Below are 27,805 nucleotides of genomic sequence, written 5' to 3' on the forward strand. Positions count from 1 at the left end.
GTCCATTGTCCAAATAACATAATCCACATCGGTTCGGCACTCCAGATGAAACATTGGAAGAAGATCATGCGCTGCTGGCCTACTGCTCCAACGCTGCTCCTTACTGCGGGGTTCCCTGGAATCCGACGGTCCATGATGAACTTGATGAATTACAAACTCGCTGGATCCATTGATCAGCAATTCCGAAGCTCATGCTCCAACATGAGTGGTACAAACGTTTGCTGATCCTCAAATTATGGTCGGTAGTTCCGAAGCAAATGGCTCCATACAGCCATAGGTGGCACAAACGATTACCGACGCTATTACTATACTCAAAAATATATTTTATATTTTTGATTTCTTTTTATTCAATCTTTCTTTCATACAATAATATTTGTTTTTTGTTGGTGTTTATGGGTGTTTCGTGTCAGTATGATTTTTTCTTCTTTTTCTTGAATCAAACCGAACAACGGCGTGGCAACTCAAAAACAACATGGTTGCCAATTACAAGTACAAGTACAAACACAAGGAATGCTCTATTTCCATGTTAGGCAATCAAATGTTCACAGATGACTTCCATCAAAGAATCAAACCTTGAGAATCAATTTCCATTACAAAACATATCCTCTCTTATCAATCCAATGCCTTCCAAAACATTCCACAAACAAATTGCACAACAATTGTCCATGTCCTGGCCAGAATACACAGACAAGGTTGTGCACCATTGGAAAATAGACAAATTCAAAAGCGTTCCATAAAGGCTCTTCACCAAATCCTTAATAATCTTACTCCGACAAACCCATTAGATTTGTGTTACCGTGTTCGCATCTCTTGCGCGAGTGCTGCATCGCGTACTCCACGCACTTTTCTTAAGTGTCTCCTAATGAATAAATTTGTATTGCCTGCACCAGATGTCCTTTGCATTGAAGACCTCGCACTGCAAAGTGTCACCTAGTGAAATCTGTTATCAATAGGCCATGATCTTGATGATTTTTAACAACAAGACACCTGAGACATTCCCTACGGATACATCAAGACAAAGTCAATCTAACAAACATAAAAGACATAGGCTCTGGACTTCAAGTCTCCAGAAACCATGGAAACAGACAGCTTATTCTTCTGCCTCCAACAACAGGCACAACTTGCTGATGGGCCTCCGTAGGTTGGATGACTTGGTTCGCACATCAACCTGTCGCACTCGACCATTCTTGTCTGGCAAGGTTGTGACGTTCTTTCCCATCAACCAGGAATTCCTGGGAGCTGACTCATCTACTATGAGAACAACGTCTCCCGTCTTCAGATTCCTCTGTGGCTGCAGCCAGCGCTGTCTGCGCTGAAGTTCAGGTAAATATTCCTTCAGCCACCTTTGCCAAAACAGATCTGCCAGGTATTGGATCTGACGCGAAAGTCTACGAGCGTAGATGGCCTTCTCGACAAAGCACCCAGGTGGCATGTCCGCCCTCGGTTTCAGCAACAAGAGGTCCCGGGGCGCGATGACATCCAAGTCATCCGGATCATCCGACACTCTTGTGAGTGGCCTGCTGTTCAACGTCGATTCTATCTCACACATGAAGGTATGAAGTTGCTCATCCGACCTGCATGTCTTCAGGTGTTGTTCATTGAGGATGGCACACATTAACTTCCTTACAGTACGAATTTGTCTTTCCCATACTCCACCGTGGTGGGAGGCTGCTGGTGGATTGTATCGCCATTCAAATGTGTGGGATGTTGAGAAGTTCTGTATTTGGTCTTGGTCTAGTTCTTGCAGAGCGCGCTGTAACTCATTGTCCGCACCGACCAAGTTGCTTCCGTTGTCAGAGTGAATTACTTTGACTGGTCCACGCCTTGCTATAAATCGCCTAATCCCATCAATACAGGAACTAGTGTCCAGGGTGTGAGCGACTTCAATGTGGACTGCTCTGCTATTCATGCACGTGAACAGCATACCGTATCTCTTCCTAGTTACTCTGCCCTGCTTTATATGGAAGGGTCCGAAGTAATCTAATCCAGTGACTGTAAAGGCTGGGTCATCACTCTTTACTCGGTAGGCGGGAAGATCAGCCATCTTCTGTTTGCTAACTGGCATTCGGTGTTTTCTGCAGATTATGCACTTCCCTAAGACTGACTTCACCTTAGCTCGAGCCTTCACAATCCAGTATTTCTGTCGTAATTCGGCGAGAACGTGGTTACTACCCTGGTGATGAATCTCTCCATGAATATGACGGACTATGAGAGTCGCTATGTGATGATCTTTCGAATGATAAGTTGATGCTTCGCATTCTGCGGTATCTTGGCGTTTTTCAGTCTACCGCCTACTCTTACCATCCCATCCATCACCTGTGGGTCCAAATTGGTAAGCTTTGAGTCTAGTTGCAGAGATTTATGTGCATGTTTTATGATTGCACACTCTGCCTCTTCCAACTCCTGCACAGTAAGTGCGTCTGTGAAGTTGTGACTCTGTCTCTGTTTGGTTCTAAGAATCTTCTTAAGTCTCAGCCACCAGGCCGCTGCTCTTCTGAGCCTTGTCCAGCTGGAGTAGTGCTCTATCAGCTGGTCTATAGCATTATCTTGGCTCTGGTCTTCAGCTGTAACAGCGTGGACTTCCACGTCTGTGGACTCTGGAGATTCTTCTGATACTGCCGGTTCTGCACCCGGCCACTCTTCCTCTGGTTCTGACAAGAACGCGGGGCCCTTTATCCAGTCTGGTCTTTCTACCAGCTGCTTGACTGGCAGGCCTCTATCACTCATACGTTTGTTGAACTCAGGGGTCACATAAGACTGGAACTGGGTCTCCATGGTTTCCAGGCTACCTTCTGTTACACTGCAGAAGTAGGTTTGAACTTGCTGGCTGGATCTTCCTGGAATACCGTACACTGCCCATCCCAGGGGTGTGAGTATAGCGTATGGCTCACCAATTTCTCCTGTGGCTAATTCCAGCGGCATGCTGGCTGCGGAGTGTTGCTTCCAATCATCATTGTTACCTCTGGAATACATGGGTACTCGCTTGGTATTACTGGTAACTGTATATCGCAAAGGTGTGCCCATCTTCTCAGATCTTCTTGAGTCGGTGCATCCTTTGCGGAGACTGGAATCTTGTCTTGATATACACCTGTGGTAACGGGATGAAATTCTTCTGATTTAAATCACCCACTAGCAACTTATCCAACACCACCTTTGAGTTCACGGTTTTCTTGAGGTCAAAGTTCCTATTAGCAGTTTTCTTTTTGAGTCCTCAGGTTCATTCGCTGTTGTAGTAGCGAAGAGGCGAAAACCGCATCACAACCGTTGTCCAAGAAAGCATACGTGGCTATGAAACTATCGCTGGCTTCATGCTTCACCAATACTGGTATTATGGTCATTAATGGTGAGGTATCACTACTTGTAGCTGCTGAAGCTAGAGTCTTGGTGCAACCAGTCACTACATTACTGCCACTAGCAGTTACCTCTTCATGTGACTTATTTTGTTTAGGTGATTGAGATTCTTGCTCTCGTTTGTCTCTGTGCATCGCAGTTGGATGTGTTTTCTGACATTTACTGCACTTCAACAGATCCTTACACTGCTTCTTAGGATGTCCTGCTTCCAAACAACCAAAGCACAATTTTTTGTCAAAACAGAAGGCTGATTTCTCCTTAGGTTGCAACTTGGAGAATTTTCTGCATTCCATGATCTTGTGCTTGGTGCCATCTCCACAGTAGGTGCATGACTTGTTTGAAGCTTTCTTCTCTGTGACCTCTTGAGCAGTTGTAGTGAAGGCTTTCTTCTTGTTGCTACTGAAGGATTCTGAGTTCCCTATTCTACCAAACACTGGATTCGCAATTATTCTCGCCTGTCTGTCGACAAAGTGAACAAGATCGCTGAACTTCACTGTATTTCCTTGTTCTTCTTCAATAGCATATACTTTATTTCTCCATAGATTCCTGTGTCGGTATGGCAGTTTCGCAACAAGAATCTTCAGGGTGTTAGAATGATCTAACTCACTTAACGCATCCACTGTCTGCATCATGTTCTTACACTCGGTAAGAAATAGTGAAAAGGCATTTAAGCTTTTATCTTCATCTTTAACTTCTTGCCAGGATTTGGCCTTCTTCAGCATTGCTTGTGCAATTTTATGGCCACTTCAAACTTCTTGGCTAAAGTTTCTTTAGCTTTCTCAAAGCCTTCCTTTGGATCCTCATAATGAAGATAGCTCTCTACATATTTCTTGGCATCTCCATCTGTATGCTGACATAAGAACTCCAGTCTTTCTTTCTCATCATCTGTCTTGTCCTCGACACCAAATGCGAAGGCTCTCATAAATGATGTATACTTTAACGGATCTCCATCGAAAGTCTGGATCTTCGTCTCTGGCAATAAAGCTCGCAACTGCTGTTTTATCAGCAATCTAGTCAATTCACTAAGCTGTTCAGCTTGGTCTGCAGAATGATCTGCCTGTCTTTGCTGTTGAGGCTCTGTTGGTACACTAGTTATTGGAACATGTGGGGGACCAACAGGCTGTGTGGGTACACTAGTTATTGGAACATGTGGGGGGTCAACAGGCTGTGTGGGTACACTAACTGTTGGATAATATGGTGGGCCAAAATATGGCTGTTGCTGTGGTCTATAGTCCATGTAATATGGCATAAACTGATCATACTGATCTACAGGTGCTGGTGCCTGCATGTGTCTATATGGCTTCATAGGAGGTGCATCATCATGCACATGTCTTGGGCGGAATGTATATTCCTCAGCATAACTATCGTCATCAAGCCGTGGCCGGTTCACATCACGTTCAGATCTGTGGTCTTCCAACTTTGGCTGTCTAACTTTCGGCCTGACTACTGGGTCCATATTTCTAGGTTTCAACGAAGCAGGAAGTCTATTTGGTAGCACTGGTACTTTCAAGTTCACCTGTACTTTCTGGTCTGACTCCTGATGATGAGGTACTATATTCCTATCATCACACTGCTTTATATTAGAAGCCAATTCAACATGTACAGTTTCTCCCTGCGGTTCAGGAAGTATGTCTTGTCCAGCTGCCATAGGCCTGTCTACATGTACATCTGATGTAGGCCTTTGCATTCTGACATCAGATTTTTGCACAACTGGTTCCTGAATTTCAACCTTTCCAGGACTATCATCTTGATTATCAAGCCAACTTTGTACAGTTTTTCGGCTGTCTATAGCAGATGGTAGAGTCAAGCTTTCCTGACTACTTTCTGATGTACTGAGATTTTCATAAATTTCTAATTTGGTTTTTTCTAATTCCAATTCTGCATCTATCTCTAAAGACTCCTTTTGCTGTTGCAATTCAAGCTCTTTTTTCTCAATTGCTTGTCTTTTTTGAACTATTGTTTGTTTACTCATTAACTCTGCTTTACGCAGAGCAGCCTTGGCAATAGCACTGCTAATACTACTCTTTGATCTTCTGCTAATTTTGCTAGCATTTTCAATCCGTTCAATATCACCTGGATATTTTGCAGCCATAATGAGTCTATTTACAATAAACTGATTTGTTTACAATCATCAGAGATGATCCCTGAATTAAATTCACCAAACTTGCTTCAACTTTGCTTGTCCAGGGCACTTTCCAGTCAAAACAAAGATTAGACTTATCTAAGTCCAAAACCATGCAAGTTAGACCTAGCCTATTTAGGTCCACTATCAGCATGAACGCAAGTCTTGGCCAAGTCTAGCGCCCAACCTGCTGCAAATAATTTTCCCAGCGTAGAGCTGAGGAGCAGAGATAGCAGAGATTTCAAGATACACACCGGTACGTGTGTATAGCAATGCACTGATACACTACAGTGTATTGTACATGCACATAAACTTTTTGTGAACTTTCTCGAAGCCACTGGCTTTATGTCTTGTGTATAAATCGAGATAACGATCATATACATCCTTTTTCTACTAATGTAGGGTCTAATTTTGACTCGTTCTTGAGTCTATCGCTGATCTTTTAGCGACCCTGGTTCTTTTCATAATATCACATCGATTTGGTCTGACAAGACTCGGAATGACCCATTTCCCCATCACACGCAAGATTTGCAGATGATAATGACAGGAGTATAAACAACATTGAAGCGATACTTATCGTTCTTGTCCTTTGGCTTTATTTCCTTTCTCCTATCTTCAAACATATATTATCTATCCACTAGACAGAATCTTTACGCTATCTTTCCGCAATCTTTGCGGTAGAAAAGATGTAACTTCCGAGCATTCAAACAACCGGCATGATAACATTCAAGATATTTGCTGATCTCTGCCTGAAGTTATGGTCCAAAATAGAGGGCGCCAGCCAGGTAAATTTCCAAGTCAGAAGGTGGTGGCTACATTTATACATTACTATCTTTGTAAGATTGTAAATTATCCTTTTATTTTTGATGATGCATCTTGGATGAGACGCAACACTGTCGCTATCAAAAATAGTAAGTCCAGATGAACATTCAATATTCATTTTATTACTTTTATTTTTGATATTCATATATTTGATTAACATTATTATCAAGATTGTAAAATAATATTTTTTTATTTTTGATATTCATATATTTAATTGTATTATCATTATTACTACTATCATTATTGCCATTATAATAGTTATTATTGCTATTGCAAATATTGCTATTCTATTGTTATGATTGTATACTAAATATTTGTAAAAAGTATGTTTGCATTCATGTCAATACCCTTGAATTGAATACTTCCATGCAACTTACCCGGTGAGTGCAAGAAGTAGTCAAAACTGAAATAATACAATGTAAAATGAAAAACAAATTGTTGTATTTCGATTGCAATTTTCCCAAGTAACTGAAACTGGACATTGTACATGCAAAGTATGTCCAGAAATACCGGTAATACCCATAGAACACGTCACAGCCAAAACAACTCTGACAAAATGATTTTGGCACTTTTGTAACAAAGTGTGTAAAATGATATTTGGGTTAAAAACTAGAAATTTATAAATGTTTCTCCAACTTTGATATGGCTAATGGGAACTTATTAAAACGATATTAATTACATAATTACACAACTGTCTTTTCAATTTGGGCCCCTCACTCCTGACAGGGGAGGCTGGCACTTGCTTAAATTGAGATGTTTTATATAGGGACAGCAAACTAATTAAGGTACCAGTTATGTTCACCCCTGTATATCCTAAACAGACAAATACATGTATGTCAAAATTAAAACAATACATGTATCCTTTAGGTCTGAGTTAAGATCTTTTTTTTAATCAGTTAAGGGATCTTAAATGAGCGTTTATTGCGTTTCGACAGTATTTTTGGTGGGACATGAGAGCACCTCGGACCTATCGAATTGCATTCTGAAAACGAAGCATGTCTTTCTGATATCAAATAATTTTCATTTTTGAAAATCACAATATAATACAAATTTTTTGACGAATTATAAAAATTTGATATTTTTCAAATTTTTGATATATAACAGTCCTCGAAGTAAATTATATAAATCTAATGATATATTCTTCAAGTGTATGTAGCAGGGAGGGAAAAGCCGACGGTCAATTGAAAATTTTGACCTTTCATATTGAAGATATGGATTTTTTCCCAAAAAGACCTAATTTTTTTTTGGTGTTTTGGGAAAAAAATCCATATCTTCAATACAAAAGGTCAAAATTTTCAATTGATCGTCGGCTTTTCATCCCACCTACATACACTTTAAGTATAAATCATCAGATATATAAAGTTTACTTCAAGTACTGTTAAATATCAAAATATCAATTTTAATGATTTGCCATAAAATGTGTATTAAATTGCGAATTTCAAAAATCAAAATTATTTGATATCAGAATGACATTCTTCATATTCAGAATGCAATTCGATATGTCTGATGTGCACTGATGTCCCAAAATAAATACTGTCCAAACGTTCATACCCCAGCCCTTAAGAATTAAAGAAACTGTGATCAAATACCGAAGGAAGGACCAAAATCAAAAGTTGAATTTGAATGTTTTAATCAATGGAAAGCATGGATATACATGCAGCTTTTGGCTGCTTGCTCTAATCATGACATATCTGTCTTTGTTTCGGACATACAGGAGTAAAAATAAGCGGTACCTTCATTCTTTTGCTCTGTATTAATGAAAGCAGGAATGCAGATTATTGTAAATGGAAAAGGAAATTTATAATTTGTCATGGTCTGACAAATTTGTGAGGGCCCTGTGGTAATTGGTGTATGTTTCCTTCCCCCACTGAACTCAAGTACATGAGGGCCCTGTGGTAATTGGTGTATGTTTCCTTCCCCCACTGAACTCAAGTACATGAGGGCCCTGTGGTAATTGGTGTATGTTTCCTTCCCCCACTGAACTCAAGTACATGAGGGCCCTGTGGTAATTGGTGTATGTTTCCTTCCCCCACTGAACTCAAGTACATGAGGGCCCTGTGGTAATTGGTGTATGTTTCCTTCCCCCACTGAACTCAAGTACATAGAATAAAGTTGTGAAAAAAAGATGATTTTGCTACGATTTCATTTTACTTAAGTAGAGAAATTAGCAACATTACACATTATTTGAATGGGGGCTTCAACTTTGTCAATATTGGTGTTTTTTTTGCCAAATATTTCATTGAAAAAAAACACCACAATTTTAATGACTTATCCTTCACTTTTAAGCAATTTATACACAACTTGTAATTTGTTACACTTTCACTGGGATCAATGAATGGGCCTTTAAAGTGACATGACCTTAGTCTCCCGCACAGGTGATGTAGATTTCAAATGGAGTCACCCATTCAGGTAACCTGATTTGATACGCACACCCCCTATGTGGGAGATTAAAGTCATGTCTTCCATAGGGGGTGTATGGATTTCAACTGGAATAGATCAGAATAGAGGATGGTGCTTTAGGTTGACCAAATTAATATTATTTAATTTTTGCCAAATTTCACAAGCTTTTTCTTCAAATCACACTGTAAACAAAGACAAGTCAAAGGAAACTATTAAATTTACAATCTACTTTAATTTGAATACTACTTTTTACATCTGTATTTACAATAAATAGAACTATACAAACAATTAATATTCACCACATTATCGGGGACAATTCACCCATTGCACGGTTCCGCCATATGCATGAATGGGAATTGAACCCTTGATTGAACCAGTCATGTAACATTGCGTAAAGTTACGCAATACTTCCTTTCACATCTATTGCCAGTTCGAGGCTCTCCTCGCATATAGCGAAACCCTGCAATAGGCGAATAATGATTCTCTTCTGTATAATTTCAATAAAGTGTACCGTATAAGTAGTAATTTTGGTGTACATATATTTTTGCGATTTCCAACAGTAGACTTTTGTACATGTTGATATTTACGCGAAATTCATGCCCTACCAATATTATTGTATGATAAATTTTAATCTTTGTGTGTTGTTAAATTTACGATATAATCTCAATTCACAAAAAGTAAAACCCTCACCAAAATGATCGTACAGTAAGTAATAGATCCTCATGAACAGGTCAACCTGCTGAAATTTTAAAAACCTGTAGAACAGAATTATGTGGGAATCAATTCTCCCATGTTTTTGAAACAAATAATAACAAGTAAGATTCTCTTCAAAACCTTTTGCAAGAATCCTAATTTCTGTTTGCAAATATGCATTAAAATTCTCTGGTAGTTATACAAATGATGTGATCTACAATCCGCCACACCTTAGTGCTGAGTTTCATCTACAATTGTTTTTGCAAAACATACACTCTCTCTTGGGCAGTGTTTCCGATAAGGTCCAATGGCGTGCGATTGGCACAGGACTTGCAAGAATTACAGCAATGACTTCCAGGAAGAAAAAGGAAAGAAGGTTTTCAGTCCAATTTGACCATTATTGCTCAATCTCAATAAATGGTCAAATTGGTAAACACCAAAAAATTCTCTAGCAATACTCTATTAGGAATGGATCAACATTATATAATGACTTTCTTTTGTCACTTTTAAGCGGACATAATTTGAGCAAAATTTCAATATTAAATACTTTCAAATACTTCATAAATAATATTCTTAGACATTTGAAACATTGTAACAATATTAACACAATAAAAGAGTTAATTGGTATGTTATGTTGACATAATAACCCTGACTTTCATTCACCAAGTCCATTTTTAAACAGATCGGCAAATCGTCACCTTGCTACGATAATTGCCCAACTCATTTTTTGTAATTTTGAGAACAAGTACAAAATATGGTTCAAGCATGTATCAGTTAAGTAATTACCTAATCATTTCTGATTATTCCATTTAATTGGTCTCAATAACATTTGTTCTTGTGCAAAGATTGGTGAATAAATGTTTGAATGCATACTTGAATCATATTTTGTATTTGTTCTCAAAATTACAAAAAATGAGGTAGCAGGATGATGAAATAATATTGTATGGCTTCTAATAACACTAGATGACATCAATATCATTTTATCGCTCTTTATCTGATTCAAATTGAGTTCATCACATTGACATCACATTTCACCTCATCTTTCAGTTTGATGTTAACATGTATTTTCTGCTGGAGCATATACAATGCATCACACAGGGATGCCAGTTTTCCGGATATTTCCGGAAATCCGGACCGCACGTTTAAAAAAAAAAAAATTCGGTCGGCGGTCGCAAAAAAATCTCCCGTTGGAAGGAAAAAAATCTGAGGAAATCTCCAATTTTAAAATGAAAATTCCTTAGAACCCTGACTGGATGACTCAACTAGATAATGGTACTCATTTTAACATGCATGTGGTCAAATTTTTATATTATTGAGAACACCTTTTCATGCCCAAAATTGATGAATTTTAGTCCATTATCGGACCAGCATATTATACTGAGTGTGTCGGCTTTTGCGTTCAAAAACTCATCTCTTTTTCCTCAACAAATATTACCCAAGTAAGAAGTATGTAATGTGTATTAATGAACGATGACGTTTGAGATGATGCTGGACTGATGATGCTGATGCCGTATAGGCCTATGTATACTCTAATATCAAGTCATGTTTAAGTCTAAATGGAAATGAACTTCGGTCAAAGGTTTGATATGAACCTTTTAGCTGTATCCTTTGGCTTTGTGTAGCCGTCGTTGTGAACATGGGGGTGGGGGGAGGTTGGGTGGGGGTGGTTGAGTGTGTGTAGGCCTATGTATTTCCTTTTTAGGCCTACTATTTTAGTGGATGCCAAGCACAAATTGTTAATTATTGTTTTATTTTTCTACTTCACAACCTTCACAAACGTATCCTACTTCACATATATCAACATCAGCCATATTATTGGTCATGTAATAAAGCCAAAAAACATTTTTTAAGAGTGTCTCTTGTGCATAAAAGTATAGGAAACTCAAAACTTTAAAGCATGTTTTCTGGAAGAAGGAAGCACTTTTTATTAAAAGTGTAGAACAAGCCAGGAGCTTTGAAATGTTCTTTTTACCCTCTGAAATGGCCTTTCCTGTAGTGCTAAATGTGCAGAAACCATCTGGCTTCGGGGGGCTTTGCCCCCTCGACCCCCAACAGGACCCCGCCAGGGGCCCTTAAGCGGGCCCCTGGACCCCACTCCGTGAAGGACGAGAGCTCCGCTCGCTACGCTTCGCATTTAGTAATTTATGACATTTTTTTTTCCTTCCCAACTTCAGGAGGCCACTGGTATCCCTGATCACACATTGTTCATACCATAATATTTTGCAGTAAACCTTTGACAAGAGTGTATTTTAAGCGTACATCGAGTATTTAGTGTGTTGAAATGAATTTGTCTCTGATTGGCTGTTGAGGCGATCTGCTGTTGCCAAGTGGAAATTTATGAATGAACTTTGTTAGCTCCGACTTTGCAACATCACTGTAGTACACGCTCGTCAAAGGTTTACTGCAAAATATTATATAGAAAATCACTCGCACAATGTTGGATCACATTACTGTCTGTAGTGCTCAATGTATGAAAAGGGCATTGCATCTTTCCTTAACCCAATGTTTGCTAGTCACTTATGTAAGCAGAGAAATCAAGGCGTCAAAGAATTTGCTTTGGTCTTCTGTCTTCATTTCGATAACTGCAAGAAAGTAATACCAGAAAGCAAAAAAGTTGGCATAATTTCACAACGCTTGTAGAAATGTTGTTAACAGAGTCTTAGCTAGCCACCTGTCTGCCCATCATTTCATCATCTTTGACAGATGCTATATTATAATTGTAGGTGTTGACAAAGGCTATTGACCTTTTTAGTAGACCAGCTTTGCAAAACAAGGCCATAGCAACATACATTTGAACTCTTTGAACCCCCAATGGGCTGAAGAAGTCTCATAAATGTTTTAAAGGTCAAATTAAGACAGGCATTTTTATTCAAATGATGGGCAAACCTCAAATTCTAACTAAGACCCTGGTTGTTAAGCCTACATAATTCAAATAGGCTAATTAGCACCCCACATGGACCTTTCTAATTTCTACCTGAATATTACAAGCTCCATCAATTCCCACATTCCTCAGGAAGGGGGGGGGGGTGGAAGTACTTGAATAGTGCTTAATGGTTGAGTGGATGAATGAATGAACAAATGAATGAGTAAATAAATGAACAAATTAAAAAGCATTTATCTAGTTTCACTTACTTGAAGGGTCAAATTTGTCATGTAGTGTACGTGAACCAGTCTTTTCCGCAGCTTGTTCAAATGCCCTTCCAAAGAAGCTGTCAAAGAGTACGAGAAAATGATCATTATCAATCTTCCATCAAACTTCCACTCTTAGGGTATTTAGAATAAGTCCACCATTGGGTGATTCCAGTTGAAATCCATACAACCCCTATGGAAGACACTGCATTAATCTTCCACACAGGGAATGTGCATTTCAAATGGTTACCCGAGTGGTGAATCAATTTGTATCTGCACACCCTGTTGGGAGATGAAGGTCATGTTTACCATACGGGGTGTATGGATTTCAACTGGAATAGTGCATTTTAACATAAACTTGGACATGGTCACTGTGCAAGAGGTGTCTATATCATAAGTATAAAAATTATAAGGAATCAAGGAGAATTGTTGTTTTTGCCTTTTCTCTTTTTGTTGAAAGAATCAAACGTTTACACTCCAAACATCAATGCACTGGTTTTTTTTCAACGTTTATGTACACTGGCTGCTCTGAGGAAAGATTAAAATTTGTTCATCCTATCAACCCAGAGAACCAAGTATAATAACTTTCATCAATTTTAGTTGTACTTACTTTTTGGAAGACTGTTCTAGTTCTGGTAGTGGTGGGATCCCTATGACCAGTGATGTTCCCTTGTCTAGATCTAGAGGTGCCGTCATGACTAGGGGCTGAGTCTTGGCTCTTTTACTCTTCACCTTTGACACACACACACAAAAAACATGTTTCACACCAAAAAGACTTCAACGTATTTTAAATTTTACTTGAGAATGGTGTTATTGAATATTTTTGAAAAATGTCCATTCCCGATGTTTGTTATTGGCATATATCAACATTAAGTTAGGAATGCCAAAAGTTGTCAATAATACTTGGCAGGTTGCTGCAGAAAATCATGAGTTCAACATTACGTGTAGTATACAGTTGGTTCCCTTTGGGTCCGACCTCTTTGGAAAATCTCAATATTTTTGTAACAAATTATGTTTTAACTGGACATAATTATTGTGAGTTATAGCACTAGCCTTACCATTTTAACATAGGCTTCCAGAGTGAACCTAGCTAGTAGATTTAGACAGTTGGGTCGACTGAAATGCTGCACATCTGGTGTGCCGTCTTGCACGCAGGCATATAGGAAGGGCCCGGCTGACATCACTTGGGCCATGTCTAGTAGAGTCTGTACCTGGTTAACAAGAGCTTTCATCTGCCGCTTGGATAACTCTAAAGCATGAAGCTGCTTGTCAATGTGACTCCTGGAAATGTGAGAAATAAATCACTAATTAGGGTTATTTTGAGGTTTTTGGATTGTCAGGCAGTCAGAACAGTATAATGATTCTTTTGTTGTCATTGATGCTGGGCTGGGTATCATGCTTACCATATACCAAGACACAATACTGTGCTTTCAAAATGTGAACACAACAAGAGTGGGCTGGGCAAAAATCCAATCAAGAAAGCACATCATTTCTAAAGACTAAGGGCCAAACCAATAATCGTAGTCGTGGGATTAAAATAACTTTGGCTGGCCCTAACTAAAGGAGTTGTATGTTGTGGCTGATGTATTGTATTTTTTGCTGTAATGGGTCACATATTATCATTCATTTTGCATGTATTGCATTCTCTGACTATGTAGATTGATTTTAATATGTGTAACAATTTTGCATAATCTATTAGATAAATCTCACCTGGATAGGCAATCTAGAGCATGTAAGAAATTTTCCTCTTGAGTCTTGTCTTTCTCCTGAAATTCAATGAAGTAAAACAAGTTAAGGTGGTTAATCGTGTGAAAATGTGTGTCTTTTTCCAAGTTTCTCGTCCCCCCACCCGGGATTGCATAAAAATTGAGATTCTTTTTCTGATAAGCTCATTAAAATTGTATGCCTGAGTTGTTTTGTTTACCAAGGTGCAAACAAAACTGCTAAAAAATGGAGCAACATAACTCAAAATTTGTTAACTGATTGCTTAAACGTAGGCCTTCATGTAAGATAGAAAACACAATATAAAAAAACAGACCACACACCTTAATCACATTAAAAAAATTACACTGTTTCTGGATATACAAATACACACATTTCAAGAACCCCTGCAGACAACCCTATTGCTTTGTTTTCTTTCAAATTTAAAAAAAAATCAAATGACCTACTTTCTTGGTGTCAAGTTTCTCATTGAAAGACCCTTGATTTCATACAGGTGTCTGCACATCCATGTCACTACCAAATGTTGAGTGTCCCCTCAAGGGCATCTTAAGCCTTTTAACACAATAAAGACACTGAAAACATGACTTTGATCCAGGTAATACTTACAACAGCTTCTAATGATGCTCCGATTGTGTAGGCCATATCAAAAGCACAATACTGCAAGGCAAAATGCAGGAAATATTAAATTTCACAGCTCAACACTGTTTGTACAAAACATTTGCTTTGGCATCCCAGTAACATTTTGGGATGTAATTGGAAACTCATTGCTTACTTATCTTACTGGTATGCTGGTAACTACTGGAAATAGGCCTCAAAATTTGAAAAAGAGCATTGTTTTAACCCTGACGCTAAATGTGGTTTTTGGCTATCAGAATGAAAAAGGAGAGAAAATTAACTAATTTTTGACTTGGCACCCCCGGGGTTCGAATCTTAGACCCCTCGGGTGCCACGCACAAGATCAACGACTTGTAGCTAGGGGGGTTTGGCTGGCCCGGTCAGCAAATCCCTGGGTATATGACTTGGGTTGATTTTGTCATGCACAGTGGTTTCCTTTGTAAGATTTTTACGAGTTTGGGTTAATATTGATAATTTAAACTGGAGTTTTGTTTCATCAAACCTTCTGTTTGATGCATGAATCTAAATATCCTGCTTTGATTTCTTATTGAAACATTACTATCACCTAAGTATCAGAAGATCAATTTAATCTACTTTCAATCTCATGAATGTATGATTTAAGTCACACTGAGGGTGAATGGTTGCTTTAAACAGTTACACCTCATTACATCTCCCTTCCAGTTGTAAAACCAGCCACGTGTGAATTCCTTACCTTGTTTTTGAATCCATATTGAACCTGGAAAGAAGGTAAGGTAATGCTGTCTAGCCTGTAAGATAAAGTGAAAGAAAAAAATATGGCAGAAACAAAGATAAGTAAACATGTTATTAAAATAGAAATCATACATATTTACTTATCCTTTACATAATAGGAATAACCTGAAGGAATCAACAATCAAACACATCAGTTTAATAAAGTCTCATGAGTCAAAAAGTTGTTGTGAACATTTGAAAAAAAATGGTTTGAAGACTTGTTTATTTGTTTGTTTCATTTCTTCTTTTGCCTGGGTTACTCATTCAGTGGATGTTTTAAGGGCAGAGTAATGGGAGAGAACATGGACCTTTTTAAGCATCATTATTTCTGAATTGTATCTCCAAAGTATATAAAACTATACATTTTTGGAAAGGAAATGAGTCAAGGAATCCCATGGTGACGCCAGATTTTTCAAAATCTCGAGTTTTTGATAAAATCACAAAAATCACTTTTTACCCCAATTTTTTGTGACAACTTAAAAAAAATCAGTTCGAGTAAAAAAAAATCAGTTAGCTTTTAATGAAGAAGAGACATGAACTTAGGGAAGGTTTTTTTATATTTTTTTGAAATTCGTCTCTTTTTTCGAAATATTGACAAAACATGTGAAAAAAGCAATTTTGTCATTCTATTCAGCTAAAAATTGCACGTAATGGTGTATATTTTTGTTTAAAACAAATATTTTGAAAAAATGAGAAAACCTTCCCTAGACTTTGATGTACTCTAAACAATAGTGCAAAAAGTTTACCTTTTGCTTGCATATTTTTCGAGTTATCTTGTCACAAAAATCGTGCAATATTGTCAAAAGTGAACTATGAGAAATCGACGTTTTAGTAAAAAAATGTCAAAATTATGCACAAAATATCCTTATATTTTAAAACGGCAAGACTTTCACGCTTGTAAAGCTGTACCTGGTGCATGGTCATAATATGCATCTTTTTGCCACATTGAATTTATAATGTCTGCTTTTAGTGCGCCAAAATTCAAAATAATTAAAAAATCTAAGTGGCATTTTGACTGCAAATTTGTGTTTTGTTTACACCGCATTTGCGGCGTTAAAAACATACCGAATGCGCATTGATCTGCGTTGGACATACGCTGCAGAGTTGCGCAGCGTCACGACCGACACGAATCGAGCGCCAGTAATCACAATATTTTCGCATTCACGCATTTCTGACTCATTATTTCCGCCAATTTACTAAGCTGTCTTGAGCCATGTGACTTTTTAAAGTTGAAGAGAGTGAAATAAATCAAGCAAAAATACGTGTAAATATTAACAAGTTGTATTTTATCAGTTTCAAGTAAAAGAATACAGCTTAGTGTTGATAAATATCAAGAAAGCTCAAATTCGGGCGTGGACGAATGTGTCTTCCATTACTCTGGCCTTAAGGTATTTTCTGTTCTTCCATGAGGCCCAGGGGACTTGTAGAAATGTTAAACTACATCAAGTTTATTTAGAAACACACATGGTTTTCAGGTTTTCGGGAAAAAAATCTATATTTTCAATTGATCGTCCGCTTTTCATCCCAGCTACATACACTTAAAGTACATATCATTAGATTTATACAATTTAATTCCAAAATTGTTAAATTTCAAAAATATAAATTTTTAATCATTTGCCATAAAATGTGTATTACAAATTGTTGCGAATTTCAAAAAATCAAAATTATTTGTTATCAGAAGGCCATTCCTCGTTTTTGACATGCTCTCAGGTCCCACAATAAATATGTGAAAATGTTGCTATCCGAGCCCTTAACCCATTCCAAGATATTAATGAAAATGTACCCATCTTACCCAAATTTCTTAGCTGATGCTTCCAGTGTTTCCCTGATGTTATCCTTGAGGCTGACATCCATGGCAGAAAACTTCTGTTTGCACTGTGCTAGAGGTATACCCATGTCAGCCAGGAACTCAAGCAGTCGCTTGTTGCCCTTCAGTGTCCATAACTTCAAACTAGACAAATGCCAACAAAAATGGGGAAATTAAATGGTTGGCAATGAATCAACAGTGGTTATGGTAGTCATAAACTTGTAATTGTCTAGATGTGGTATGCATGAATCTGGAAACTAATTCTTATTTCAAAGTCAATTCCCCTAAATTTTACAGTCTACACAGAAGACACATTGTGGGAATCAATTAATTCCCACAAAATTCTTTTGCAAGAATTCAGATTAATTTTCAAATTATGCAATGAAATTGTAACCCTGCTTTGTATTATTACAAGTTTTGAGTAGAGCTGAAAAGGCATGTTTTTAATGACTTTTAAGTCATTAAAAACATGCCTTTTCAGCTCTACTCATTATCCATATTAAAATATGGATAATGCATAAAATAGCTACCACTGTGCTAGGCCAAGAGCACCATATAATATTATTTAAAGTTCTAAAAAGTTAAGCAATTGATTCATATAACAACTATGCAGCAAACACAGATTTGTCCATTTTATGAACCATGACCAGAACACAATACAGCACTGCACACACTGTCCTGCAGAATTGACGTCTAAATACACAAAATTAAAAATTAAATAAAGAAACCAAAGAAAGTGTTTACTTACTTGCAAGCAGTATATGATGAATGTTTCAGACTGTCAAATAGGGACCAATGTCTGTATAGCACTAATTGTAATCTGATAAAAATTAGGTTAAGAAAAATAGGTGTATTCTGTAAGGAAATGAGGAAATCAGCTTTTTATCACGTAATGTTATCTAATATTTCTCAATACCCTGCTAATTTACACAAAGGAAGAACCAGAAAACAACTCAAGGTCACTTCTTTTATGTTGACGACTTGCTGAAAATTTTTTGAAAATACTACACTACTACCCTATTCTTTTTTGTACAGGACCATCAGAGTAAAATTGCCTGAAATCAGGTCCTCCAGCAGGAAGATACAAGAACTGGTTCTATCTATACTGAATACCAAACACTATATGTAGGTAGAAACATCAGTAAAGAGATTCATTTGGTAGGATTGTTGAAATCATAAACTGAGTATTTTTGTTAGCCAAATCCAAATAGAAATTACTCACGAATCTGAGCTTTACATGCCATCATGGCTGATGGCGATCACAGATGAACTGGTCCTCGCTTTTCCCTGATGACTTGGTTTTTCCGCTAACGGGATGCATCCAACAACCCAAGTCTCGCGGAAAAGCAGTGACCAGTTCATCTGTGATCGCCATCAGCCAAGATGGCGTAAAGCTCAGATTCGTGATAATTTCTATTTGGATTTGGCTAACAAAAATACCAGTTTAGGTAGAAACATGACTATCAGCAAAGATTTCCAACTATCAAAACTGTATGGTGGGTGCATTATGATGCGGAAGTGCACACTACTGTTGTTGATATTGTAAGGGAGCTGCACCATCAGTGTTGGTTGGGAAGACATATTATGATATACCCTTCATGCAAGCCTACACAAAATTAGCCTATTGTCAAAATTTTATTGAAGGATTAAACAACTTTATTCCATAAGCTGTCTAATATCTATCTTGATAGTAAACTTACTCTGTATACTTTATAAGAAGATAATATCTGTACTATGTAATTTAGTGGTTTAAATTAGGGGTTCATTCATATATTTTCATGACCACACACCACACTCAAAATATCTGGGTTCCTTGTCCAGAATTTGAACTTTGTCCAAGTCTATGTGATGGCCGGGAGACTCGATGTGGATGTGTTGGGAGGCCATTTATATCAGAGTGAACCAGCCATCGCTGAACAGAGACGGGGCCGATACAAGCTACCTAGAGTCTACGACCCGATTTTGGGGTCAAGTGTCCAAAAGGTTGCTGACTAAATTGGGTTGCCAGTCTGCTGATGAAAGTCGAAGTGTCGACTGAAAATTCCAGATACGCAAGTTTTGTGTTGTGATCATAGGTCTGGTTTAAACCACTAAATTATGTCTACTACCAACACAGATTAACTTTCATTCTAAACTGTACTATGATTATGATTAGTATCACTGGTGATGCAATGCAAAGTGTCAAATAATCAAGACAAATTCTGCTGCATGACTTTTTAAAAGCTTATCTATAACTTAAGGTGAAAACTACTCATGGCATAAAAACCAGATGAGCGTTAATGAGGCAAAGGATACTCTGGTGTGAATGATATCCTCATAGAGTTGATTGACACCGTGTCTTCTTCCTCCTCTCCACGGTGATTATGTCTTGATACATGCCTATTCAGCTCAGTCACGTCAGACACATACTTTTCTCTAGATAGTATCAAACACACATAAAGAAATTCAAAATCAAACACATAGTAACTTTATCAATTTTGTGATAAATCAAGTCAAGAGAAAGATAACGAGCGAGACAAAAAGAAACAGATGAAAAGATTTTTGTGCTATTAGTGAACAATTAATACTGAACATCATTTCTCTTTCATCATCAACCAAGCAAATAGGTCTTGGCAATTATAGCCCTGTGGAAACGGAAAAAATGACTCAAATGATTCAAAGACTTTTCAATTATGTTTAATATATTCCAGTACATGGATGTTGCAGACATACCTGTCTATCTTCTTTGAAAGCAGTTGATCCGTTAGTCCAACAATTGCCCACCTAAAGACAGAGAACATAACTTTGTGAAATCTTTATAGACAGAAATATCTGAACTCTTCAATCATTTTAGTTATTACAATGTAAATAACTCAAACATTATTAAGAATGTTTGCCAAGATATGAAACAGCCCAGTTCATTGGGCATACATCCAGTTTGGCATATAAAGTTGACCTTACAAATTTATACCCTATTTTGTGATTAGCTGTACATAAGAATTAAAGTTATAAACTTATTATTATCATCATTGCTGTTGTGCAAATTAAGAATTACAACACCCCCCCCCCACACACACACACAAAAGAAAGGAAAACGTTCCCCAGACATACTTGGTAGTCTGAGCATTTAGTTTGGCTATCTCTAATCTGACTTTACTATACAATATAGCTAAGCTACAAAAGGTAATCAGTTTGAAATTTGAAATATTAATTTACTCAACTTGTAATATAACGCACTTAGCCACTTACCACAGTAGGTCATTAGTATCTTTGGACATTTTCCAGGCTAGGTTGTGCATCACAACAGCAGACTGAGGGGGAAAATGAGTTTATTGAATACCATGTTACATGTAAGTCAGCAACCACAATGAATTCAAAGTCTTGTATTTACATTGAGAACTTCATTAACCCTAGTGAGGTGACCATCTTTGACAAGGAGAGATGATGGGGAGAGATGTTTGGGTCTGGTGGCACTCACTTGAAATGGTTGGCCACATTGAGCCCATTTTGAAACTACCTCAAATTTCTGATAGTCTCTTAACGAATGACCGTTTTTCTCTCAAATTCACTACAAAAATCCCTTATTGGCAAAATTTTGCCTAGTCTCACAGAAAGACCCACTTTGGGCATTTTCACCCAAATGACCACCTTTTTTGGTGTCAAATCCAGGCCAGGAAATAAGTGAGGGCCAGGGGCCATTTAGCCCCTGGTCTGGTGCTTCTTATTTCCCAGCCTGATTGAGTGAGGTATCAAAATGTACACAACAAATTTTCCCATCCATTAAATAGTCACTGGTTCATTGAAAATAGCCCCTGGTTGCCTGTAAAACCCTGTGAACCAGCGCTTCTTATTTCCCAGCCTGGTCAAATCTCTCACCAAAAAACCTCTAATTTCGAACTGGTTTCCGTACATCCCTGTTGCTTCCAAAGCCAAGTGCAGCTCCCCCCAGGTTTGGGTATCAGCCAGCAGCTTCTAGCATTGGTTTTACTTTCATTTTTTTCCTAAAATATTTGATTTTGTCAAGTTGATTATATCACAAATTCAATCATTGGAATGTAGGGTAACCGGAACAGGATACATTGTACTAACAAATGATGACTGCAAGCACTATTACAAATCCCAGTATTTTTTGTGTACTTACCGAGCTACCATAGTATGAATACTCTGTGTATTCAAACATTATTTTGTTCCTCTTGTCTTCCCACTGCCGTTTCTTCTGACGTCTTTCTATTTGCCTTTCAATAGTAGCCTATGACAATAACAACAAAACAGGATTCAACAAAAACACCAGCAAAACAAGTTATCAACAATGTATTACAGGGAGTAGACATTTATTGTTCTTTCTATCATGATAAGAAACTATGTGAAGAACTAGCGAGTAATTTGTAAACATATGCACAAGTCCCGACTACTGAAAAATGGCATTTCTGATTAAAAGAAACCATGTGAGTTGGCAAAACCAAATTAATTCATTCTTATTTAACTTGGGTGAATCTTTCAATGCGCTTGCACTATTCTCCCAAGGTGACAAGTTGCGTAAAAAGGAATCACCCTCCAGACAGGTTTCAGGCAAGTCTTTTAAGGAGAGCTGTCAATTATTTCCTGCAAGTCTTGGTGAAATGCAAACAAGATGTATATCAGAGGATTTTTTGCTGTTGCCTAATACGAGCTGATCATAGTATAGATATGCAACTTCTTACCTCATCAAATCTTCTCCTCTTTCCAGATGGTTCTGTGCTGTCATCACTTTCTATACCAGATTCATCTCCATCAGACTGAAAAGGCAATTAATTCAATAACTATCTATTGCATTACCATATTTCACTATACCTCCCAATAATAACCCAAAATACTCCAAAGTAAAAAAGAATTATTTCTTCTAAAGCATTATTTATCCATTTAACAAAATCAAAATCCGCAATGACATTATATTTGTAAGAATGGAATCATTAATTCTTGGGGTGAAACCAGAGCTTGTCCTTAAAATTTGGTAAGTGATTATTTTTTGTTCAATTTTGCCTGTACCCATCAGCTTTGATTTTCATTGAAGTATGCTTCTTCCATACATATCTCATATCTGCAACACTTGAACTCTTAATTGAACACAACTGATAATTTTACAACTGTTTTCTATCATTATCTACAAATGAGGCGGATCTTATCAGATGCCAGTATATTGCAATCTCTGCGAAAATGGTCAAACCAAATACACATACGATTGGAGACCAGAACAGCATCTGAAGTTGGTTGTATCGCAAAACCTTTTTTTATGTGTGACTTACTTCTTCATTTCTAAAAACTTCCTCATAAGCTGGAATGTTGTCATCCTCATCTGGTGCCATTAAAAGCCGAATCTGCAATATCAAATCCAATCAAGAATATAAATATATAAAAATACTATATATTTAACAACCAGCAACAAACATAATTGTTTTAATCGTTGTTGACATTTCTTAGTCATTAGTACAAATATTTGCAAGCTTAGACCCCATTGATGTCATAAGTTAGCTCTAACCCTTACTACTTGGCAAGTTTTTGTATGATTAGCTTCCACCATGTAAAGTTGGTGTGTGTTACTGCAGATATAAACATTTGGGATACTGTGTATCAAACATTTATGATATGGACAAATGGAAAGGAAGAGACCAAGATGAAAAAGAAAAGAGGAAAGCTTGATGAACTTAAGGGCTGGGGTATGAACGTTTGGACAGTATTTATTTTGGGACATTAGAGCACATCAGACATATCGAATTGCATTCTAAATACGAAGAATGTCATTCTGATATCAAATAATTTAGATTTTTTGAATTTCACAATTTAATACACATTTATGGCAAATCATTAAAAATTGATATTTTTGATATTTAACAGTACTTGAAGTAAACTTTATAAATCTGATGATTTATACTTAAAGTGTATGTAGGTGGGATGAAAAGCCGACGATCAATTGAAAATTTTGACCTTTCATTATTGAAGATTAGGGTGCATCAGAAGCCCCTCATGTCAACCATATTTTTTCTACCTAGTGTCAAACTGTGCCATTTAAATAGAAAATCATCCCTCGAAATTTAAATTCAATCAGAGGTCGGAAGGGGTCCACCGTGAGCTTAAAATTCGGACAGAGGCAACCAGTAAAAGTTCGGCGGCAGCTATTGAATTATATATACAGTTATACATACATATTAATAGCTGCCTTTAGTGAATGTTTTTATATTACCTCATATCTCAGACAATACTCAATAAAATGCAAATCCATTTGAACTAAGCAAAAAGGCAGCTATTTTCAGACATATTTGAAGTTATAATAATAGCTGCCATGTGCATGTTTCTCTATTTACAGCCATTTCTGCATGGAAAATGGGTCCATTGTGTGCTGCGAGCTTAAAGTTTGTGCATTATAGGTGTCTTTTACTAATGACAAAACAATCAGGCAGCTATTTAGTTTTCATTACTTTATACTGAATATCACTGTGGCTGCCATATGAATAACAATCATGACAATGTAATAAATGTACTACTATGTTGCTTATCAGTCCATATGATATTGGCAAATTAGGTAGCATCATTCAGTTTATGCTCTCTCAGATTAGGTGTCTGTTTTCTATCTTGCTCCACCACTTGCAAGACATTTTGATTATGTTCCTCACTCTGGGAGGAGCTAGGAAATCTGCACTGAGTTTCACGCCACGTTCTACTGCATCATTTACCACACTGACGGCTCTAACATTGCTAAGCAATTGCAGATAAACTGAGGACTCGGGCCAAGTGTCAACATTGTCTGCTAGGAATTTGTTATTGATCTGCAGGATGTTCATAGTGAACATTGCCTGCAAATCAGCTTGGACGACTGTTGACTAAGTGATATTCTCAGGGTCAGGGAACTTTGGCTTTCCAAAGCCTGCGCTAAGTGAATACATGGCTTTAGTGCTGCTGCATCAGGTTTAAGATGAAGTAGCCTTCTCGCTAAAGCTTGTCTCTATTGTACTGGTATCTTTCCACTGAAGACAGCAAGTGGTGCCATCTCTTCGGTGAGATACATGTACCACAGATGTCTGTTCAGGGCTTTGTGGGTTTGCGAGCACTTGTTGCAACACCGTAATTGATATCGGCATACTGCAGGAGGTGCTTGTACAACTGAAGATCGTTCCATGGCGGGTCAGAAGCAACACTGCATGTTATCCAGCAGGAACTTTAGATTATTGTTGCAAATACAACAAATTCACATATCTTTAGTAGCTGGTGCTTTGTTGTCACAGTGCCTTGCGGAAGCTGTTCAATGTGATTCTGCATTAGAGAGATTTTACTATACAACAGTTTGGACATACATGACTGCTTGAAAGTAATTGATTGGCCCGAGTCCGTAGCTTTACTGCTATTGCTTAGCAATGTTAGAGCCGTCAATGTGGTAAATGATGCAGCAGTAAAGTGTTGTGAAACTCATACAGATATCCTAGCTACTGCCTAGAGTGAGGAACATAATCAAATGTCTTGCAAGTGGTGGAGCAAGACAGAAAACAGACACCTAATCTGAGAGCATTATCATATGGACTGATAAATATTAAGCAATTTATTACATTGTACATTGTTATTCATATGGCAGCCATAGTGATGTGCAGTATAAAGTAATGAAAACTAAATAGCTGCCTGATTGATTTATCATTTAGTTAAAGGCACCTATCATACACAAACTTTAAGCTTGTAGCGTGTGATGGATCCATTTTCCATGCAGAAACAGCTGTAAATAGAGAAACATGCACATGGCAGCTATTATTATGACCTCAAATATGTCTGAAAATAGCTGCCTTTTTGCTTAGTTCAAATGGATTTGCATTTTATTGAGTATTGTCTGAGATAATATGAGGTACTATAAAAACATTCACTAAAGGCAGCTATTAATATGTATGTATAACTGTATATATAATTCAATAGCTGCCGCCGAACTTTTACTGGTTGCCTCTGTCCTAACTTTAAGCTCATGGTGGACCCCTTCCCACCTCCGATTGAATTTAAATTTGGAGGATGATTTTCTATTTAAATGGGACAGTTTGACACTAGGTAGAAAAAATATGGTTGACATGAGGGGCTTTTGATGCACCTATTGAAGATATGGATTTTTTTCCCAAAACACCAAAAAAAAAAAAGGGTCTTTTGGGAAAAAATCCATATCTTCAATATGAAAGGTCAAAATTTTCAATTGACCGTCGGCTTTTCCTCCCTGCTACATACACTTTAAGAATATATCATTAGATTTATATAATTTACTTCGAGGACTGTTATATATCACAAATTTGAAAAATATCAATTTTTTATAATTTGTCATAAAATTTGTATTATATTGTGATTTTCAAAAATGAAAATTATTTGATATCAGAAAGACATGCTTCAGATTCAGAATGCAATTCGATAGGTCCGAGGTGCTCTCATGTCCCACAAAAAATACTGTCGAAACACAATAAACGCTCATTTTAGATCCCTTAAGGACAGACAGCCATGTAGAATTTGAGCAGAAGATAGAAAAACAATGCAGAAGTTTGGAGCCACCTGTAATTAAGGTCTACCCCTAAGCAAGCAAGCAATAATAGAAGTGCACCTACCTGTGTATCATTATAGATGTTAAACAAGTCAATAGGCCTATGACTGTCACAGATGAAGAACTGTACGTGTTCCTCTGGTTGCAATACCTCTAGTATATCCATATTGGCACCACAGTTTATCATCACTACATATTTTAACTAAACAAGATATTGGAACAAAGAACAAATCAAGTGTTAAAAATTGGGCTGGGCATCAACTTTCATCAGCTGCCATTTATTTATAAATACCATTTCTTTATATATATTGAGTTTTACTACAGGTCTGTATTCCAGTTGAAATCCATACACCCCCTGTGGAAGAGCATTGACCTTAACCTTCCACACAGGGGGTGTGATTGGGTGACAATATTTGAAATCTACACACCCTGCATGGGAAATTAAGGTCACATCTTGGATTTCAAATGGAATAGCCTCCTATATTTTTGCTATTAAAATCCATCATGGAGAAATGGTTTTGGTCTTATTTTGAAGATAAATTATTAATTTAATGAAATAATAACAAATACAAATGTATTAATTTAAATTAATTACAACAGCTCAATGAAGTTAATTAGTCAGGGGTGGAGCAGGAAGTGGAGGAGCTCTGTGTAATTCCAATAGGAAGTTGGTGTTCATTAATAAAATTTATGTACATGATCATAAATAACCAGGGGCTACTTTGGATGAAGTATGTAGCTTATTGCGAACTTAAGCTTGTTTTGTAATATGCATTGCTCTGCACAAGAATCAAACATACAAACAGGCAAGATTAAATTGTAAAAGAAATGAAGTTTGCCACTTGCACACTTGTGTTTTTCATAGAAGATGGAAGCATTCCTCACCTGTTCCGAGTGTTCTAAATATGCTCTCTCCAGATCTTGCCTGCCTGACACAGGGACCACAGTGTACTGTACATGGTCACACTGAAATAAGGCTTGTAAAATTTTACATGCGCAGATTGCATCCACATCGTATGATACCAGAACCAGAACACGCTACAAATAAAGAAAACATCATGATCAGATTATACATAACCACCTTTGTTTTTTTGAGGATCTGATTGGTGGCCAATGGTCTGATGCTGTGAATACGATCGGTCTGTGACCATTTCGAGGATTTTCAAATCAATCCTAAAATCCTTTGTGACATTGCTGCTGCTGCTGAATAGCAGAATTCCTCTATCTTTAATGCGTAGCAAAATTTGCTTTCATTACTTTTCTCTTGGTACATTCATATACTTCAGTGTGTAAGTCTACATGTATGGCATAAAAATGCTACTCAACTCCAAAATTGTGTTGCAAATTGATAACATTGTGTAGCAGTTTGCTACGCGATACCAACTATTTCCAACGCTGGGCACAAGTCATTTTGAAAATTTTGATCTGAATTCCGAATTTGCTCATTGATAGCTTCGCATTTGAGGCTAGAGTACCAAGCTATCAAAATCTAGTAGAAAATGATGAAGCATGCCAGTTTCATTTAAGCATTTGCCCATGAAGCACTACTCACCAACCTTTGATGGGTCAGTCCATGTCAAATCAACCAGGGGTCCCCAGGTGACCCTCTCAGATTTTGATGAACTTCCATCAGAATAATCTTTTGTGGCCACAATGAACCCATACAAAAATTTGGCCTCATAGGCCATGTTGTTTTTGAGACATGGCCCATTGAAGTTTGGCCCGGACCCCCCATCCCCCTTTTGGCACTGGCGAGTGTCATTGGTGATATTTACCAACTTTAGTGGCTCATAACTTCATTTTCTGGTCAGATATGGAGCTGCAAATTTGCATTCTAGTTTTACATTTTATCATATATATATTCAGAATCTGGCTCTAAATTTCA

At 37.4% G+C, this 27,805-nt stretch overlaps 2 protein-coding genes across 2 annotated transcripts; both read right to left on the reverse strand.

The window, feature by feature from the left end:
- Positions 1-1,090: 1,090 nt before the first annotated feature.
- LOC140164494 (uncharacterized) lies at positions 1,091-2,065 on the reverse strand. Its single transcript, XM_072187789.1, has one exon. It carries the CDS (start codon positions 2,063-2,065, stop codon positions 1,091-1,093), a length of 975 nt encoding a protein of 324 aa, XP_072043890.1.
- Positions 2,066-11,591: 9,526 nt separating this feature from the next.
- LOC140158460 (cell division control protein 45 homolog) lies at positions 11,592-26,114 on the reverse strand. Its single transcript, XM_072181557.1, has 16 exons — positions 25,985-26,114; positions 22,673-22,744; positions 22,091-22,165; positions 21,532-21,639; positions 20,640-20,701; positions 20,124-20,174; positions 19,707-19,826; positions 18,160-18,231; positions 17,397-17,555; positions 15,567-15,621; positions 14,846-14,896; positions 14,228-14,283; positions 13,576-13,798; positions 13,128-13,249; positions 12,521-12,597; positions 11,592-11,970 (listed from the first exon to the last, which is right to left on the reverse strand). Exons 1-16 carry the CDS (start codon positions 26,105-26,107, stop codon positions 11,906-11,908), a joined length of 1,491 nt encoding a protein of 496 aa, XP_072037658.1. The 5' UTR covers positions 26,108-26,114; the 3' UTR covers positions 11,592-11,905.
- Positions 26,115-27,805: the final 1,691 nt, after the last annotated feature.

The sequence above is a fragment of the Amphiura filiformis genome, chromosome 1 (genome assembly GCF_039555335.1).
Source record: "Amphiura filiformis chromosome 1, Afil_fr2py, whole genome shotgun sequence".
Taxonomy (NCBI): domain Eukaryota; kingdom Metazoa; phylum Echinodermata; class Ophiuroidea; order Amphilepidida; family Amphiuridae; genus Amphiura; species Amphiura filiformis.